We start from the raw sequence: 20,551 nt of genomic DNA on the forward strand, positions 1-20,551 counted from the left end.
AAAAAAAAAAAAAAAAAAAGTCAGGAATGTAGCAAGTACAACTTACCAAACCCCTGCCAGTACAGAGTGTGTTCTGTGTGTGATCTTTTTGAGTCCTCCTAATGATCCTGTGAGCCAGGTTGCCTCCATTTTACAGATGGGGAACTGAGACTCAGAGATACAAAGTGATTTGCCCAAGATCATCCTTCTAGGAAGGGGCTGAGCTGGGATTTCAACCTGGGTCTCTATGGCTGCAAACTGGGTGTTCGTTATCTCACAATTTATTATTATTTCTTACTTATAGAAATAATACATGAGTATATTCTCCTTGGACTAATAATTTACTAACATTCATTAAGCTTTGTATAATAATATAGCTAATGTTTATTAGGCCTGTGCTAGGCATCCCTCTTTGGACTTTATATGTTAATGCATTCAATCCCTGTATAACCCTATGTGATGAGTACTCTTACCTCAATTTATAGGTTAGAAAACTGAGGTGTTCAGAGGTGAGGTGCCTTGTTCAAGGTCAGGCACTCTGCTCCAGAGTTTGGGCTGTTAACTTGGCTCCCCTGCCTCTTGTGGAAAAAAAAATCAAATATTACAGAGAAGGCAAATTCTCTTTTGACCACACTCCCTCTACATCTATCACCAAGGTAACCATTGTTATCAGTTTGCTGTTATCCTGCTAGAACAGTGCTATCCTGTAGGAATAGAATGCCAGTCATATATGTAATTTTAAATTTTCTAGATGCATTAAAAAAAAAGGAAGAGGTGAAATCAATTTTATAAAATATAAATCAATTTTATAAAATATAAAAAATATTATATTTTTTCTTTAACCCAGTATATCTAAGATATTAGCATTTCAGCATGTAATTAATATAAAAATTCTTGCGATATTTTACATTTTGTTTCTCATGCTAAGACTTGAAATCTGGGGTGTACTTTTTACTCATAGCATGTCTCAGTTCCAGGCGGCCACATTTCACGTACTCAGTAAGCACATGTGGCTTGTGGCTTCCTTCCTGGACAGAGCAGTTCTAGACCCTTCTCCATGTGGTAAAATACAGTACGAGCCCCAATTATACTCTGATTTAAATACACAGCAAACCCTGGTTTTCCCAGTGGGAAAGTTTTTTTGTTTTGTCTTGCTTTGTTTTTTTGGTCAACCTAAACATGGAAATAATTAGGACTGGAAATGAAATAACGTCTCCTTATTTATTTATTTATTTTTTTCGGTACGCGGGCCTCTCACTGTTGTGGCCTCTCCCGTTGCGGAGCACAGGCTCCGGACGCGCAGGCTCGGCGGCCATGGCTTACGGGCCCAGCCGCTCCGCAGCATGTGGGATCTTCCCGGACCGGGGCACGAACCCGTGTCCCCTGCATCGGCAGGCGGACTCCCAACCACTGTGCCACCAGGGAAGCCCCCATGTCTCCTTATTGATTTTGTTGAACATCCCTTATCCCTCCTTCCACCCAATTCCCACTCTCCACAATTGGCTGCTTTTATTAGTTTCTCATGGATCCTTCCAGAGTTCCTTTACGCAAATGCAAGCAAATATGCTATATTCTTGTTTTTCTCTTTTGCCCACAAATGCATAGTAAACACACTGATGTAGCCACTTTGCCTTTTTCTAACAATGTAGAGTAGCAATAGCTGACTCTTGTGTAAGATTTCGTGTATCCTGCACTGTTCTAAGAGCTCTCCAAATGTTAAGCAGATATGATCAAATTGCTGCTATATTTTTTTTATACTTGTTTTTTTGCCAATCCAATTTTTTATTATACACCACCATCTTTGGCTCATTTGCCAAATGACATTCACATATCTTCCTGTTTTCTTAGTGGTGGTAAAATATATATAACATAAAATTTACCATTTAAACCATTTTAAGTATAAAAATCAGTGGCAATAAATAACCTTCACAATGTTGTGTAGCCATACCATTATGTATTTCCAGAAGTTTTTCATCATACCAGAAGATCTGTATCCATTAAATAATAACTCCCCATCTCTCCCTCCCTCCACCCTTATTAACCTGTATTCTACTCTCTGTCTCTATGAATTTGCCTATTCTGGGTACCTCTTATAAGTGGAATCATGCAGTATTTCTCTTTTTGTGTCTGCCTTATTTCACTTACTATAACGTTCTCAGGATTCATCCATGCTGTAGCATGTGTCAGAATGTCCTTCTTTTTAAGGCTGGATAATATTCCATTGTATGGATATGCCACCTCTTGTCTACCTATTCATCTGTTGATGGACACAGGTTATTTCGACCTTTTGACTATTGTGCATAATGCTGCTATGAACATGGGTGTATACAAGTATCTGTATGATGTGCAGATATTTTCTCCCATTCTGTTGGTTGTCTTTGCATACTGCATTGCTTTTGAAAGTCATCCTTAAAAGCCGTATTTACAGTGACATTCAAGACCTGCACTTGTGCTGTCAGACCTTAAAAAATGCCAGTCATTGGGGCTTCCCTGGCGGTGCAGTGGTTGAGAGTCCGCCTACCGATGCAGGGGACACGGGTTTGTGCCCCGGTCCGGGAAGATCCCACGTGCCGTCGAGGGGCTGGGCCCGTGGGCCATGGCCGCTGAGCCTGTGCGTCCGGAGCCTGTGCTCCGCAACGAGAGAGGCCACAGCAGTGAGAGGCCCGCGTACCGCAAAAAAAAAAAAAAAAAAAAAAAAAAAAAAAAAAAAAAGCCAGTCATTTCTAATCTGTGTTAAATTTCCCCTCCTTTTAAAAAATTTTTAATTTAATTTTATTTTGATTCTTTTCTCTCTTTTTAAAATTATTTATTTATTTGTTTGTTTTTGGCTGCATTGGGTCTTCGTTGCTGCGCGTGGGCTTTCTCTAGTTGCGGCGAGCAGGGGCTACTTACTCTTCGTTGCGGTGCGCGGGCTTCTCATTGCGGTGGCTTCCCTTGCTGCGGAGCACAGGCTCTAGGCACGTGGGCTCAGTAGTTGTGGCTCACGGGCTCTAGAGCGCAGGCTCAGTAGTTGTGGCGCACGGGCTTAGTTGCTCCGCGGCCTGTGGGATCTTCCCAGACCAGGGCTTAAACCCGTGTCCCTTGCATTGGCAGGTGGATTCTTAACCACTGTGCCACCAGGGAAGCCCTTTACCTCCTTTTGTTAGCAATCTCGTCAGATCGGTCCTGTAAGTAAACATCTAGAACCAGCATCAACTGAGGTGGCTTCAGCACCTCCTGCACCCTGCATCCTGCACCCTGCACCCACCTGTTTAAAATCTCCGTGTGCCTGGGCCGCACCCCCGGAGATTCTGATGAGATTGGTGGGGGTGGGGTGGGGACCTGAGCAGCCAGAGATTTAAACCTGCCTGGTGATGCTCCAGTACCTGAAATTTTGGGAAAGAGGAAAATCATGTATTTCAGATGAACAATTGGCCTCATTGGTTTAAGTTGAGAAGTATGTCACCTGAAAGTGTCTAGAGGTTGAAGAAAAGCGTAGGGAGCATATTATTTGAAAACGTAACTAATGTACTTGAATAAGTGTTGCCTACGGTTTACATCCTGTAACGTGCAGCCTGGTTTAGAGCCACTGGGTGGATGGACCTTCCTGAAACACTGCTTTGTGGCTCAAAAAAGTTAATGAGAGAGTTTCTAGTACTTTGGAATTTTGTAGCAATCCAAGCGACTCCCCCTTTTCCAAGGAGTGATTTTGGAACAACCAAATCTTATATTTGCACATATATATATGTCAATACAGCATCATCTTGCAGCATTAATACAATAAATAAATAAGCATCTGACTTTATTCCTTCAATGGTCTGCCCATGTGGGCCTGGTGAGGGCTGAACATAAAGCACTTCCTCATTGGTTTTCACTGCTTCACGGTTTTCCAGAATGTAAACACACCATTGTTTATTTAATGGTGTTTTTATTTTTTTAATTTATTTTTTGCTGTACGCGGGCCTCTCACTGTTGTGGCCTCTCCCATTGCAGAGCACAGGCTCCGGAAGCGCAGGCTCCGCGGCCATGGCTCAGGGCCCTAGCCGCTCACGCGGCATGTGGGATCCTCCCGGACTGGGGCACGAACCCGTGTCCCCTGCATCGGCAGGCGGACTCTCAACCACTGCGCCACCAGGGAAGCCCCTTAATGGTGTTTTTGAACTGGTGATCCGTGAGCCAGTTTAACTTGAGATGCTTTTGTGGCCTGCGCGGTGATTAAAAATTTCTTACTGAGATGCTAACTTTAAAACACATGAGAAGATTCCCCCTGAACATCTGGATTTCAGTTTCTTCTAGAAACCCAGGCTCCCTGGCTCTGCTGGGCTGGGTGGTGGAGCTGAGTGGAGCCACCCGACCCTCCCGTTGGGCCCCTTCCTGTCCCTCCTCCCTCATTCACTTTACCTGCCTTTCCTGCAGGTAGTTGAGTTTGAGACCCCAGACCAACCTGTCCCCTCTTGGTGGTCAGTTCGGTTGTTACCCCTGAGTGACGCTGTGCTGAGTGTGCTCTCAGGGTCTCCCCGCCCACGTGGGCTGGTGTTCCTCTGAACCCAGGAAGGGAGAGTGTGGCTCCCTGTTTCCTGCCCCTCCCCCTGCCGTGCTGAGAAGCCCATTCATTTAGCAAATGTTGATTGAGTACCTCCTCTGGGCCAGGCCAGCATTTAAGGGCTGGGTCCCTGTCGCCTCTTTCCCACAGGAACTCCCCATCCCCTGGGGTGACACCTGGAAGACCCTTAGCCTAATGGGAGGTCAGGGCTGGGTGACCCTGGGCTGGAGGTGGACCTGTAACCCTCATCCTCTGTGCTCTGTCCCTGCAGGGGATAAGGACCAGGTGTGCATGGTCAAAGGTCGCCTGTGGAAGCTGTTGTCCCCAGCCAGGCTGGCCACTCGGGCCCACCGGAGCAAATGGCTGGAGAGTTACCTGCTGCACCTGGAGGAGATGGGCGTGTCGGAGGAGATGCAGGCGCGGGCTCTGGTGCTGCAGCTCTGGGCCACACAGGTGGGTGTCTGCAGGTGTCCTTGCAGGCAGAGGTTGTGCATATGAGTGCTTGTGTGTCGTGTGTGCACTCAGGTGCGTGTGTGCCATCAGGCACACTTAGGCACATGCCTGCGAGCACATATGCATGTGCCTGCACGGGCGCTCACATCTGGGTGCATGTAGGTGTACATGTGTGAGAGTGTGCCGCTGTGAGTATGGCTGTGGGTAGGTGCACACACACCCAGCTGTCTGCCCCAGTTCCCTGACTCTCTTAACTGTCAAACAGTCTCATGAACAGGATCATTCATTTGATATATATGTTTTTAATTTGGAAAAACATCAAACTTACAGAGAAGCTGTATGAATAGTTCAATGAACTCATATATACTTCACCTTGATTCCCCAGTTTTAAACATTTGACCACATTTGCTTTTTCTCTGTCTCCTACTGTGCGTATCTTATTGAACCATTTGCAAATTAGTTGCAGACATCATGATTCTTTGCCCCTAATTACTTCAGCGTGCATCTCCCAGGAGCAAGAATATTCCCTTACATCATCATTTGATCAGCACAGTGATCAAATTCAGGACAGTTAACCCAGATACAGGATCATTATCTAATATACAGTCCACATTCCAGTTTTGCCAGTTGTCTTAATAATATTCTTTATGGCTCATCTTGGTCCAGCATCCAACTCAGGATCACACACTGCATTTAGTCATTCTGCCTTTTTAGTTTTCTTTGATATGGAACAGTTTTGGTGCCTTTTGTTGTTTTTCACGACCTTGAGATTATTGAAGTGTGCAGACCAGTTATCTTGAAGACTCATTTAAAAGTTCCACTGAGTACTTACCACGGACCTCAAAGAACCTGCTTTGTGTTGCTTTTGTTTCAGCCAGGGGCAGGGGTGGGGCAGACATCAGGGAAGGAGATATAGGGTGATTTTAGATGCTGATATGCAGGATATAAAACAGGGTCATGACTAGATAGGTCCTGGGGGTCTACTCTGGCCAGGGTGGCCTCTCTGAGGAGGAGATGACTGAGCTGAACCCTGGATGATAAGAAGGATCTAGATTTGGGGACTTGGGGGAAGATGTGGGGATAGAGTATTCCAGGAAGGGGAGGTGGTGGCCATGGAGATGAGGAAGAAGTGGATAGATTCTGGAAACCAAGGGAAGACAGGGCCAGTGAAGCTGGAAAAGGACTAGATATTGGAGTGAGAGAAAGCAGGGCTGAGGATGCTGCATCTCCAGGCCTGGCTGCTGCCCTCGCCCCAACCCTGAGCCCCCTCCTTCTTTGGGCCCCACCTCGGCAGTGACAGTTACACAGGCTGACATTTCTGCACAATTCCTCTCCCATTGACTTATGACTTACTTTTAGTTTTTTCCCAGAGCCATTAACTGTCCTTGCAGGCAGAGGCTGGGAAGGGTTGGGGGCTGGGTTTAATCAGCAGTTGGGGCCCCATTAGTGTCTAATAACATATTTATGGGCAGTGACTTGGGACTCCAAACTGTCCCCATGATCCCCTATGGAAATGACCTCTGTCAGCAGAACTGGATGCTGGCCTAGGGGCTTGAGTGGCAGCAAGCCCGGCAAACAGCCTTTGGCAGGGCCAGGAGAACTGGGCAAGAGTTGGGGTCAGGGTGTCCTCTGAGATTGAGTTGTTGGCAGCGTCCAGAATTCAGGCAGGTGGAAGACCCTTCAAGATCTCGAGTCTTTTGAGAGTAGGGCCAAGAGGCTGGGTATCCCAGTGGTTTGGGGCACAGGCTCTGTGAACAGCCTGCCTGAACTTGGATCCTGACTTTACCACTTCTTGGCAAGTCAGTCCCTTCTTAGTGCCTCGCTTTACTCCTCCGTAAAATAGAGATGGCAGGACCTTCCTCAAGGCGTTGTGGGGAGGATGAAAGGAAGCAATCCATGTAAAATCCTGTAACTGTGCTTGGCAGGTAACTAGTGCTCAATAAACATATTCGGGAACTACTTAGTGAGGGCCCACTGTGTGCCAGGCACCATTCTAGAAGCTGGGAAGAGAGCAGTGAGCAGAGCAAAGACCCCTGCCCTTAAGGAGCTGACATTGTGGTGGGAGAAGACAGACAATTACTAAACACATAAGTATGTAAAATGTATTACAGATAATAAGTTCTGTGGAGAATGGATAAAGCAGGGAAAGGGAATGGCGGCAGGAGCGAGGAGGGGCTGCTTTTTTGAGTGGTCAAGGAAGGCCTCACCAAGAGGGTGACATTTGAGCAGAACCTCAAAGCAAGTGAGAGAGTGAGCCATGTAGCTGTGTAGGATGGGGGAGGGGGTGGGCAGCAAGTGCAAAGGCCCTGAGGTGAGGATGAGGGTGATGCGACAGGGAGGTAGCAGGCGCCAGACCATGCAGGACCCTGTAGGCCATGGGGAGCACTCTTGGCTTTTCCTCTGAAATGGAGAAACCCTTTAAAGGCTCTGAGCGGAGGAGTGGCATGGCCTGCCTTCTGCTTCAGAGAGGTCATTCTGGCTGCATTGCTGAGAATAGACTGTAGTGGGGGGAGTGGAGGCAAGGAGACCAGGGAGGAGGCCACAGCAATATCCAGGCAAGAGAGGATGGTGCTGGACCAGAGGGCAGAAGGGAGAGTGATTGGCTTCTGGACATATTTCCAGGTAGAGTCAACAGGCTTTGCTCTTGGATGGGACATTAGGAGAAGATGTCAACCAGGGTGACTCCAGGCTTGGGCGTGAGCAGCAGGAAGGCTGAAGTTGAGGAAGTTGGTGGAAGGAGTGACTTTTGGGGGAGAAAGCGGGGGTTTGTTTGGGGCATGTTGAGTTCTAGGTGGAGAGCAGGCAGGTAGGAGCGCCTGGAGAAAAGAAGAGTCTGGGGTCCAGAGTTAAGGTCCAGGCTGGACATGTTGGGGGGTTGACAGCGCAGAGATGGTTGTTCAGGGGTGGATGGAGAAGCGGGCCAAGCCCTGGGCCTCTCCAGCGCGGGGGGGTCGGAAAGATGAGGAGAGCCAGCAGGGGAGACGAGGAGCCGCCAGGGAGGGGAGCTCGGAGGGAGCGCCACCCAGAGGCCGGCTGCGGAAAGTGTTCCAAGGGGTTGAGAAATGGTAGCTGGGATTGCTGTCGTCAGATCCGAGTGAGGAGTAATCATTTCCAAAGATACTGTTGAGCGCTTACCCTGTGCCAGTCACCCGACTGAGCACTTTACAAACATCATCTCCCAGGATCCTCAAAAAGGCTCTGTGAGTCCAGAACCCCAGACCTGGGGTCTAGGCTGATGGAGGGGTCAGGGGGTCTCCAGCATGCAGGGGCTAGAGGAGGGCCTGGTGGGCTGGGATCCAAGGTCCAGGCAGGGGAAGAGGCTGGCTCTTAGGGGACGTGGGTTGGGTCGGGGTGCGCCGAGTGAGCGGAGGGAGGAGAGCCCCCAAAGGCCTGGCCCTGCGGCCCATCGTGGCCTGGGCTGCTCCCCCCGCTCTGAGCTGTCAGGCAATGGGCGGCTCTGCTGGCCCCGGTAGTGCTGGGACTGACACCGCTACTTCAGTCAAGTCTCATTCTTCTCTTCCTTCTCCACATCTGCCTTGGCCTCAGCAGCCATGACTGCAGGAACTCCTGGGTGGTCCTGAGTTGGGGGAGGCGGACTGTGGGAGCTGCACGGGCACGGGGTTTACAGCTGCTCAGCTGCTCAGTGGAGACGATCGCGGTCGTGATCGTGGAGGCACTGCAGCGTGCGGATGAAAAGCAAAAGCAGTGTTTCGAGTGAGACACACTCGGGTGGAATCCCAGCTCTGCCACTGACTAGTTGTGTGACCTTGAATAGATCGCTTCGCTTTTCTGGGTTTCAATTTCACCATCCAAAAGGAGGAGGTAATAAGAATAATAGCTGTGCACAGAATTGGGTTTTTCCCCTTCAGTAGTTTCATTTTGAGATAATTTGGGGCTGCGGAAGAGTGGCAGAGGTAGTACAGAGAGTCCCCAATACCCTTCGCCCAGCCCCCCCCCCCCAGCGCTAACCTCTTACGGAGCCACCGCGTGTGTGGGAAACTAGAAATCAGCGCTGGCACATTCTACTGTTACTTGAAAGTCCATATACTTTATCCAGACTTCCCCAGGTTTTCCACTACTGTCCCTTTTCTCTTCCAGGATCCAATCCAGGATCTACTTTGCACTTAGAGTAATCTTTTATTCCCATAGAAAAAAATTTTAATCACAAAAAAATGAAAATAAATGTAATCTGTGATCTCCCACCCCTCACCTCTGTGTTCTCTCACGCCTCAGATGGGCTTTCCCAGGTGGTGGCAGCAAAGGCCACCAGCAGCTCTTGGCAACTTGGCAGTCCCCATGGAGGAGGGATTCTTTCTCCCGTGAATTCCAGCACAAACCCCAAGTCTGATACCCACTGGCCCAGCCCAGGTCACCTGTCCCCTCTGAGTCCGTCACTGACTGAGTGGCCCAGGCTGGGGTCACATGGTCACACCTGAGGTCTGGAGCGGGTAGTTTCGCCCCAGACAATCCACTGGACTTCACATGAAGTGGAGGTAGTTCTCCGAAGGAAAATGGGCTGCTGTTACCCAAAGGCAGGGGAGTGGTGCGGGGCAGGCAGGGCTGCAGGTGTCCCCACTCCAGTTGACTGACAGTGCGGAGAGACGGCCACAAGGTGGCGCACGTGAGCCGCTGAGCACCGGGTCTGGCTCACAGTGCGCGACCCCTGGAGGTCAGATACCGTCGTTCCCAGAAAAGGTAGAACAGAGCACAGGCGCTGCTGGGTGGTGGACTTTTGCTGCAGTGGGAGGGAGGGAGATTAGACAGAAGTGTCCTCTTGGGTAAACTGAGGCAAGGCCCTGCGGGAGAACACTCAGCTTCCAGGGTAGTGGACTAAAGATCTCATGGCTGTGTGAGCATACACACATGCACGCTCACACATCGGTGCAGCTGGGCGGAAAGCAGTCTTCGTCACCTCCCTAACTTGCCACAGCTTCTTCCTGAAAGCAAAGTTAACCGAGCAGCCTTGTTTCCCACTCCTGCTTTGTAATTAACGAGCGGTGGCCCCCATCTGACCATCTGGGCAGGTAAAATGGCCTTGGCACTGAGTTAACCCAAAGCTGAATTATTTATCGCCTGCATTCCCCTGGCTGTTTAAGTGATGGACAGCAAGTGACCTTGCTTGTTTCAGCCGGACCTGAGGCTCTGGAGGAAATCTCAGAGAGAGTCCAAGGCCTCCATCGGTTCTCGAACCCGAGGGAGGGGCTGGTGAGAGAGGGAGACCACTTCTGAACACCTACCGTGTGCTCAGCCTGTGGGAGTCACTCGTATTCCTTGTGGCCGCCCCAGGAGTGGGCACATATTTATTCCCAGTTTACCAAGAGGGAGGTTCTGAAACCCAGAGAGGGGAGTGGCTTGTCCAGGGTCACAGGAAGTGGGCAGCTGGGATTTGAACCCAACTCTGCCTGGTCCTGGTCCTGGGCTGTGCCAGCCCACCTCAAAGGCTGCCTTGGAGGTCCCCAGCCCAAAGGAACATAGATGTTTATTTGACAAATACCATTGAGCCCCCCACGATATGCTGGGCAGTGGGGAGGGACTAGGGCGCGCTTAGTTTTCCTTTTCAGTAAGAACGTGTGATAATGGTGCCTGCTGGATAGAAAGATTGAATGAGGGCACCTGGCACCTCTAAATTCATGGTAGCTAAAGAGAAAGAAAATCTGTTTCACCATCATTGATGCTTTGTGCATTTATTTTCTGCCTCTCCCCCCTCCCAGCTTCTGTCCCAGAAGAAACCTCAGTTACCAGGTTCTTGAATCTCCTTCTAGAGATGGTCTGTGCTGCTTCATATATATCCCTCTTTAAACGTACACACAAATGGTAGCACGATGAGGCCCCGTCCCGCATCTTGCTTCAGTGCGTCTTGGCTACTGTCCCATATCAGCACGCACAAAGTCAGCTCCTTTTTAGCAACTTCCGGTGTCATCATCCTATGGATGGATCATCATTTATCACACTGATCTCCTATTGAGGTTGCTTCCAATCTTTTCCCGTTACATCAGCACCGTGAGAAATATCCTTGTGCAAATGTCCTTTTGTCCATGTGCAATAGTGTCTGTAATAGAATTTCTGGGTAAACATGATATTTGATGACTCCTTAATATTCCATTATTAAGATTGGATAAGATAGTCACTTATGGTAGACAAAAATCTTCCTCCAAATCGAGGTTAATTGGTATTCCAGCCATATCTAGAGTTCATTTAAGCATACCCCATCACATCTTAGCCACATGCTGAATACCAGAGTATTAAAATATTGAGCCAAGGCTGAAGTCTTGGGGCAAGAAATTTTATCCGTTTTCCTAATTATTTAACTATTGGGAAGTTTTACATAATTTTTGTTCAAGAAACTAATAGCTTTCACAGTCATCATTGATTATTGCTTCTTTGCTATATATGCACACAATACTCAAATATTTGAAAGCAAACATTCAGATTTTGTACCAGTTTCTTATTGTTGCATCACAACCAACCACAAAAACTCGGTGGCATGCCTTGATGAGCATTTATTTAACTCACCCGTCTGTGGGTCTGCTGGGAGTCAGCTGGTCTAGACCAGGCTCGGCTGGACAGCTCAGCTCTGCTCCGTGTGTTTCTCATCTTCCTCTTGGGACCAGCCAGCTAGCTGGGCAAGTAGAAACCCACAAGGTCTCTTAAGGCCTAGACTTAGCACTGCTGTTCTGTCAATTCTGCCTCGTTCTGTTGGCCTAAGCAGGTCACATGGCTGAGCCCAAATCCAAGGGGCTGAGGAAATACGCTCTGCCCTTTAGTGTGAGGAAGTGCGGGGTCACACGGTAAGAAGCACGCATGCCGGGAAGGTTGGGGAATTGGGGCTAAGCATGCATCCATCCTCAGATGTCAACAGTAATCTTAACTGATACACTTTGTTCTTTGTACTGACATTTTCGCTGATTAGCTGTGGAGGTTTCCTGTGTGACCTCAGATCAGTGGTTTTGCTCAAGGTCAGGGATGCCAAGAGTGGCCTTGAGGCAGGCACTGGGCTAGGCCAAAGCCACAAAGCATGTTTGGACCATGTCCTGAGGCTGAAGATAGACATGGGTCCTCAGGAGTGGGAACCCAGGCCTCCCGGCCCCAGTGCCTCGGCCCAGGCTGTGTCCGCGGCACAGGCTGGTCAGCCCCCGGCCCAGCTTTGCGCTCTTGACGGTGTGACGGGGGCGCCTTCTCGTTTCAGGGGAACGTGGGTCCTGCCGCCTTCTGGGTCCTTCTCTTCCTCCTCAGGACCCCCGAGGCCCTGGCTGCTGTCCGCAGAGAGCTGGAGCCTGTTCTCTTGCGAGGAGAGCAGCCCATTTCGCAGATGACCGCCCTCCCACAGAAGGTTTTGGACAGCATGCCTGTGCTTGGTGAGACAGTCAGACCCTCCAAGACAGCCCCAAAGGCCAGAGCATCATGGGCCCCCAAGCCTGCCCTCCCCGTCATGGGTTCCCAGCATCCAGGGTCCATCAGCGTCCTCTGACCTAGGGTCCCCCTGGGCCTCCTGTCTTCATAGACCTGGCATCTCCATGCCCTGGTCTCCACTACCCATGTTTCATGGTCTCGGTGGGAGATTTTTTGTTGCAAGTGGCAAAACACCTAACTTAAATGGGCTGAAGCAGAAAAGGGACTTCATTTGGGGCAGGTAACTAAAAAGTCTGGAGGGACTGGCTTCAGGCACAGGTAGATCCAGGTGCTTTAACAATGCCATCAGGTCTTTGTCTCTCTCCATCCTCAGCCTCATTTTCCACTGGGTTGACTCCAGTCTCAGGCTGGCAAGATGGCTGCCAGTGGCTCCAGGCTGATGTGTTCCCGGCTCTGGGAGGGTGTGCTTCTCTGCAACGTTCCTACCCAGAGCCCCAGGAATGTGTCTCTTTGGCTCTCTTTGGGCCATGTGCCCATCTGGAGCCAATCATGGGTGCTCTGATTAGCCAATCACAGCCCAATCCCAGGTGTTGAGAGTGAAATCAACAGCCCAACCCCTGAGAGTGGGGGAGGGGATGGTCCCCAGAAGAAAGCAGGGAACTGTTTCCAGAAGGGGAATGTATGCTGGGCAGGCAGACACAACCAATATGGATGACCCTGCTCTTTGCCTAGCCTCCTCTGGTATCTCCCTGGAAGGTACCTTCCCTCACAGCTTCTTTTAGGGTCAGACCCAAACCTTCATGTCCAAAGTCTCTGAAGACTGCAGCAATCACATCTCATCACTTGGCCATATTGGGTCTTGCTTTGTGATGGTGGGCAAGTCATGCACCCTCTCTGAGCCTTCCCACCCGCCTCTGTAAAATGAGAGCTGGGGGTGGCATTCGAGTGGGGAAGAGGACAGTGCTGACCCCCCCCTTTTACCTGCCCTGCGCAGACAGCGTGCTGAGTGAGAGCCTCAGGCTCACCGCTGCACCCTTCATCACCCGCGAGGTCGTGGTGGACATGGCCTTGCCCATGGCAGATGGGCGGGAATTCACCCTGCGATGTGGCGACCGCCTCCTCCTCTTCCCTTTCCTGAGCCCCCAGAAGGACCCGGAGATCTACACAGACCCAGAGGTAAAAGGCATACCAGGGACTGTGGGGGAAGATGAGTGGCTTCAGAATCTGTCCTCTCTGAATGGCAGCCAATTCTGCTCTTTGTTTGCTGTGGAACCTTGCCCAGATCACTTCATCTCTCTGTATCTCTGTTTCTTCACCTGTGAAATGGACCTCAAAATAGCATCTGCCTCACAGGGTTGTCAGGAAGATTAAATGTGATCATGTAACAAAGATCTTCATAGCACCTGGCACACACTAAGCGCTTTGTAGGGGACAGCTGAGCAATTTTTCCTGTTTTCAGAATGTTATAATGTCAGCTTCTCAGCACTTTTACCTCTCCCTGGAATTTGAGATGGGGCAAACTTTTACAATTTCTAACAGATTTGGATGTTTACTGTGTGCCAGGTTCTGTGCTGTGCATCCATGCGTCCATCCAACCATCCATCCATGCATCCATCCATCCATCCAACCATCCATCCATGCATCCATCCATCCATCCAACCATCCGTCTATCCATCCATCCATGCATCCGTCCATCCACCCAACATCCATCCATCCATCCATCCATCCATCCATGCATCCATCCATCCATCCAACCATCCATCCATCCATCCATCCATCCATCCATCCACGCATCCATCCATCAACTCACTCTTCCACCTGTCTATCCACTGGTCCATTCCCCTATCCTTCCACCCATCCTTCATTTAACACCTACTCTGTACCACAAAGCCTTATGCTCAGACACAATCTTCACATTACCACTCTACAATATAACCAAAGGAAATTGGCATTCTCTTTTTTAGAAATAATTTTAATTTCTTTTATTTTAAATTGCAAAAGTAATGTATACTTATAAGATAGAAATATAGACATATATATTTAAAAGTAAAAATTTGTCTTCATTCCCCTTCCTCTCCAGTTCCACAGGGTTCTCTAACAGTGGTTGGGAGTGCGTCCTTTAGATAATATTTATGCCTTTACAGACATACACACAACACACTCACACACATGTGAATAGGCAGGTGTGTGGTATAGGATCACACAGTATATACTATTCCAACACTTTCTTTTTTCGTTCAACAACCAGTCCTTTTATTATTTTTTTAATTAATTAATTTATTTGTTTTTATTTTTGGCTGTATTGCGTCTTCGTTGCAGTACGTGGGCTTCTCATTGTCGTGGCTTCTCTTGTTGTAGAGCACAGGCTCTAGGCGTGAGGGCTTCAGTAGTTGTGACGCGCAGGCTCAGTAGCTGTGGCGCACGGGCTTAGTTGGTCCACGGCATGTGGGATCTTCCTGGAGCAGGGCTCGAACCCGTGTCCCCTGCATTGGCAGGCAGATTTCTTAACCACTGCGCCACTAGGGAAGCCCTCAACAACCAGTCTTAAACGTTCTTTCCACGTCAGCACACACAGACCAAGCTCAACATTATAAATAGCTGCCATAATTGTTAACCAATCCCCTGTCAATTGAGCTTTACATTATTTCCAGTTTTTCTGTCTTATAAACAAGACTGTGATGAACATCCTCATACATTTTTCTTTGTGCATGCCTATTTTGGGGGTGGCATCAGAAAGGGACCTTCTTCCTATTTCAGGTATTTAAATACAACCGATTCCTGAACCCTGATGGATCAGAGAAGAAAGACTTTTACAAGGATGGGAAGCGACTGAAGAATTACAGCATGCCGTGGGGAGCAGGGCACAACCAGTGCCTGGGGAGGGGTTACGCCATCAGCAGCATCAAACAGTGAGTACCGGGCATGGGGAGCTGAGTGCCTCATAAATTCTCCTCCCTGGGCCCCGAGAGCCTTGGCCCTCGGATCACAAACAGATTGGACCAGGGGTTATGACATCCGCCTGTCCTGTCCAGCTGGGTAACCTTCTGTGCCTCTGTTTCCTCAACTGTAAAATAGGAGTACTGATCATACTACATCCCAGGGGTGTCGGGACAAATGAACTGGACCTTTCTAGGTACTTTAGCCACTGCCTGGCTCACTGTAGGTATTTGATAAAAGTTATTATTTGTGATTACTAGTATTACTATTATTAATGTTTAGGCATTATGCTAGTGAATGGGCACATTACATTAAGCTTTTGGCCTCAGCTTTCTCAACCGTAAAATGGAGGTAATAATACAGTTGGTTCTGCTCTAACGCTTCACGTGCATTCCTAAAAATCCCCGGACCAGGGCTTCCCTGGTGGCGCAGTGGTTGGGAGTCCGCCTGCCGATGCAGGGGACGCGGGTTCGTGCCCCGGTCCAAGAGGATTCCACTTGCTGCGGAGCGGCTGGGCCCGTGGGCCATGGCCGCTAAGCCTGCACGTCTGGAGCCTGTGCTCCGCGACGGGAGGGGCCACAGCAGTGAGAGGCCCACGTACCGCAAAAAAAAAAAAAAATCCCCGGACCATGGGAAATCACAAAGTAAAAACCACAGGATTGTGGGGGAAATAGGGCGGGGGCCCAACCCTCAAAAACTTCATCAGTGACACACACACAAAAAGATATGCACCTAGGAAAATACAGTAGTATAGGTTTACACATGTTAAATGGAATAAACAGAAATACCTACGTGCTACAATAAATATGGTGCTTTACTTTGAAAATGACCTGATGTTTGCCACGCAAGTGGGCATTGGATAGAGCTGTGAGTTACGATGAAGCCTGGGAGGAGGGTTATCTGAGGTCGGACGCCTGATGGGAATGGTGTGGGTCACCACCCACTGGTGTGTGCGTGTGTGCGTTTTGTGAATTCCTGCTCAGCTTGGTTCAGCTGGGTGCAGTTTTTCATTCTCCCAGGGTTTCTTGCAGATGAAATGACCACAAGTAAATGTGAAATTTGCGTTACGCTTCATTCTTGCCCTAATAGATCAATCCCACTGGAACAAATTCACATGTTCAAAACAAGTGTTGCAGCAGAACCGACTGAAGTTCCCACTCCATAAAGTTTTTGGACAGATAAAAAGAGATAATGGATATGAAATGCTTAGCACTGTGTCTGGAACATAGGGTTCAATAATTGAACTAATTTGTTATTATTTTTCTCTCACTTAATTGTCATGATACCTGCCAGGTGGTCAGTCTATCACTGACTCCAGAGGTCAAATCATTCCTCACGGTCAGGCACCTGGTGAGTGGAGGTGCCAGGATCCAAATCCAGGTGTGGGTACAGATACCTTCCACCACCACCCCCCACCCCACCCATATAAACTCACCCTCTACCATCCTGCAGCTTCAGAGCTGGAATGGATACATCCCACCTTGTTGACCTTCTTTGACCAGATGGGGAAACCGAGGCCCCGAGTGGGAAGAATCACACGCCCTTAAGAGGCAGAGCCCAGGGACTTCCCTGGTGGTGCAGTGGTTAAGACTCTGTGCTTCCACTGCAGGGGGCATGGGTTCGATCCCTGGTAGGGGAACTAAGATCCCATGGCCAAAAAACAAAAGGCAGAGCCCAGGTGTGCGCCCAGCTCTCCTGCCCAGAATGCTGACATTGCTCTGTCCTCATCTTCCCTCTTTTTCACTCATTCAATAAGATTAAAGAATCCCTGCCATGCATTCTGTCCGGCGTTGGGCATCTGGTTCGCCGTGGGAGCGGGTGGTAGGGTCCAGAGTGGTAGACGATCCAGCCTGACCTTTACGAACACAGGTGGTGGTAAGATAAGGCGGGTGGAGCCAGTTCACATCAGGTGGGGCTGCCACCACATTTAGGGGCCCACTGATTACATCATCACGTGGTTTGTGTACTTATTAGGACAGCTTTCCAGAAGATGGCAGTAAAGAGTGCCTGCCTGCTCTTGCAAAGTTGGTATATTCTAACAGTTTTCCCCAGGCAGCAGTAAGGTATCTGGAGGGAGGGGTGCCTGCTTCTGATCTCACAAAGGCAGCTGTGGCTCAGCAGCAGCCCTGACGAGGCAGACAGTTCCAGGAGTTTGGTGGGGGTCTGGGATGCGTATGGTGGGAAGAATCAGGAAGGGTCACTGTCCATGTTAATCAGAAGCTAGGCTGTGCTCTGCTGTGTCAAACGACCTCCAAGTCTCAGTCAGTGGCTCGTATAACAAAGGTTTAGTTCCCACTCACACAACGTTGGCTGTGGGTTTGGGGGGGCTCTTCCCCTCCGTGCAGGGACTCAGGGGCCAGGATCTTCCCATCTTCCCACTCCATCATCTCAGCATGGAACCCACACAGCTGCCAGGCAGTAGAGAAAGCTGGAGAGTCAGGCACTGGCTCGGAAATGCTTTGGTGTGGAATTGACCCACGTCACTCCTGCCCACAGGCCGTCAGCCAGGACTCGGGAGCTCCTGGACTGGTGAGCAGGAAACACCTGTGCTCTGCTCTCTCGCCCTCCTTTCCCACTTTAACCAAAGTGAGAGCTGGGGTGAGACCCAGGAGGACGCCATTGCTTTCCTGCCTGACTCCAAACAGGCCTCCCACTCTCCCCCTTCACGCCTTCAACACTGTCTCTCTGCAGATTCGTGTTCCTCGTGCTGGCGCGCTTTGACCTGGAGCTGATCAGCCCGGACGTGGAGATGCCCTTGTTTGACCTCAGCAGGTACGGCTTCGGGCTGATGCAGCCGGAACACGACGTGCCTGTCCGTTACCGCATCCGGCCTTGAGCTCCGGGGCAGATGGGACTCCACGCACCCAGCCTGCCCCTAGTCACCCAACGTTCTGTGCCTGCGTCCGGCCTGGGTACGGAGCTTTGAACACGCAACGGTGCCAAGCGTTATCCCTTCCGTACTGTTTTTCCTAGAAGGCTGTGTCTGGGGGAGGGGAAAGAAGGGAAGTGAAGAAAAGACACCAAAAGCTCTGCGGATTATCTGCTGCAAAGGTTAAGTTCCAAAATGAGGCTCTTTCCGCTCCCAGCCCCTCTTGCCCCTCTCACCTTTAGGAGACCCACTAAAGCTCGGGCAGACGGGGCACAACTAGGAGACCCCATTGCTCTGCCCCCAGCCCCCACGGGCTGTCGTCCAAGGCCCTGACAGTGGTGCCGTCCAGACCCTAACCAGTCAGAGCAGATGCTGGCCACTAAAAGGCCATTTGGGCCTAGCAGTGTGTCTGTTGAAATAAACTCTGTCCCCAAATTTTTATTAAACTACCTAAAGCCAAAGAGTCTCTTACAATATCTGCTTTCCTAGGCGCCCCACTTGCTAGACACTTCCCCCTTCTCTCCGTTCACACCGATCCTTGAGAAAACGCTGGAGGGTTTCCCGATGCTGGGTGCGTCCCCGGTGTGGAGTGGGGGCAGCCTCCAGATGATGGAGTTTGAGAACCCTGTTCCTACTCTTAGAGGTGATATTGTAGGAGGTGGTGGGAACCCGTTGATTGGTTCTCAGACCAATGGTCCATCCTATCCTGGGTGCACCACCCTTTGATCAAACAGATCAGTGATGAAAACTTGCCTTTGCATCAGCTTTAGGGAAAAAAAAAAAAAAAAAAAAATGATCAAAAAGAAAAATTGCCTGGAAACTTTTATTATGATGACAAGTATTAAGATTAGGTCCTGTTTATTGAGGACCCTCTAAATGCCTGTGACAGGAACAGTAGATATAGTATTTCTACTTTTCATGGCATCTCTGCAAAGAGAGGATGGTTATGCCCTCTTTATAGTTGAGGAAATGGGCTCAGAGAGGTGAAGTGACTTGCCCAGAGTCACACAGCTTGTAAGCTGATAGAATTTTGCAAACAGACTTACTGTCCCAGTAGCAAATGCTAGATGGGCGGCTCTGTGCTCTTTGGGCTCAATGGGGTGGTGGAGCGGCAGTTCTGTTTGGCATCAGAGAGCTGACAGAGCCAGAGACACCCATGGGTGGATGCATCTCATGAGATGTGGACACGCATACACACATATAGCTAGGTCCCTGTAGCTTTAGCTGGAGCGAGAAGAGAGGACCTGAGATCTCTGAATGTTCCAGGGGCTAGTCTCTTCTCAGGGCGGCACTGGGGCTTGGGGGCTTCCCTGGCCCTCAACCTCCAGGCGGCCCCAGGATTCCCAGACAGGCACTGTGATTGGCAGGAGGTGGGATATCCCCAGGGAAACCCATCTTCACGCCTGGGTGACCCCCACTGCCTCCTGCTTCTTAACTCTGCGGGAAATCAGGGCTGGCAGCCTCCTGTGGGAGGACGGAGCCAGTTTCCATGGCAACCCTCAGCTGCCTCTTCCTTCCTGGCTTGGAAGGGAAGGGAGGAGGCCGCAGAAATAGCTCCAGGAAGATCTCTTGTACGTGGCTGCTACCCTGGTGTGCTGGGGAAAAGCCCTTCTGATTTCCCCCTTCCAAATCAGGGCTGCTTTGTCACTGAGATTAGATTCTCACCTGTGTTCAAAAAAGGGCCTTTTCCCTTTAAAGGTGACACCTCCTCGGAGCCACAATCATTAGGAAGAGACGATTCTCCCACCAGGCAGCTCCAGCTGGTATCAGGGATATTGAAGTACGGCTTGGGAGACAATGCTGTAAACCCACCTTGTTTCAACCTTTATTATTTTTTCTTTCTTCTTTTAAAACATATAAGCTATAGAGAAAAGAGGGAGAGATGAGTGCGTTAGCTCCTTGCTACAGGTTATTTAGGAAGGTACCCAGATGTCACTGTATTTCTTCATACCTTGTTTTAGAATCACAAAATTGCAGGACCTATGTCAGAAATATTCTTAGGTTGACCTAATGGAGTGTTTCTTTACCATCATCGTGATTATTATTTTTTGCTATATTTTGTATTGTTATTTACCAGGTATTTTCCTTTAAACAGTCTCATTTTTTAAACTTAAATTTGTTTAAAAAGGGGACTTTTTTTCCTCTGCCGGTAACAACATGTATCGCTTGCTGCCAGAAATAGAAAGTGACTGAAAAAGAAATCTGCTGGGGAGGGGTCCTCTGTGCTGGTGTCACCAAGGCTTGGAGCCTGAGCTCTGTCTCTTCTCTGTTACAAAATGAAACAAACACATGTTTGAGTGGCGTTAAGGCCACTGCCAGCATCACCCTGAGACTCTGTCCATGACAGTCACGGGGTGGGGGGAAGGGAGAGAAAGAGGAGAAAGCTGCCCACCACGTGGGCGTGCATTACGCCTGGTGCGAGGGCTGCCCAGGGTCATCTC

At 49.6% G+C, this 20,551-nt stretch overlaps 1 protein-coding gene across 1 annotated transcript in view; it reads left to right on the forward strand.

Moving 5' to 3' along the window:
* PTGIS (prostaglandin I2 synthase) overlaps positions 1-18,262 on the forward strand; it is a 35,381-nt gene extending 17,119 nt beyond the window's left edge. The window contains exons 6-10 of the mRNA XM_007446402.1: positions 4,773-4,954; positions 12,141-12,309; positions 13,299-13,480; positions 15,062-15,213; positions 17,933-18,262. Of these exons, the coding sequence (XP_007446464.1) occupies positions 4,773-4,954; positions 12,141-12,309; positions 13,299-13,480; positions 15,062-15,213; positions 17,933-18,077 (830 nt within the window). The 3' untranslated portion in view covers positions 18,078-18,262. The remainder of the gene's footprint in view (positions 1-4,772; positions 4,955-12,140; positions 12,310-13,298; positions 13,481-15,061; positions 15,214-17,932) is intronic.
* Positions 18,263-20,551: the final 2,289 nt, after the last annotated feature.

Source organism: Lipotes vexillifer, unplaced genomic scaffold (assembly GCF_000442215.2).
Source record: "Lipotes vexillifer unplaced genomic scaffold, Lipotes_vexillifer_v1.1 scaffold251, whole genome shotgun sequence".
Taxonomy (NCBI): Eukaryota; Metazoa; Chordata; class Mammalia; order Artiodactyla; family Lipotidae; genus Lipotes; species Lipotes vexillifer.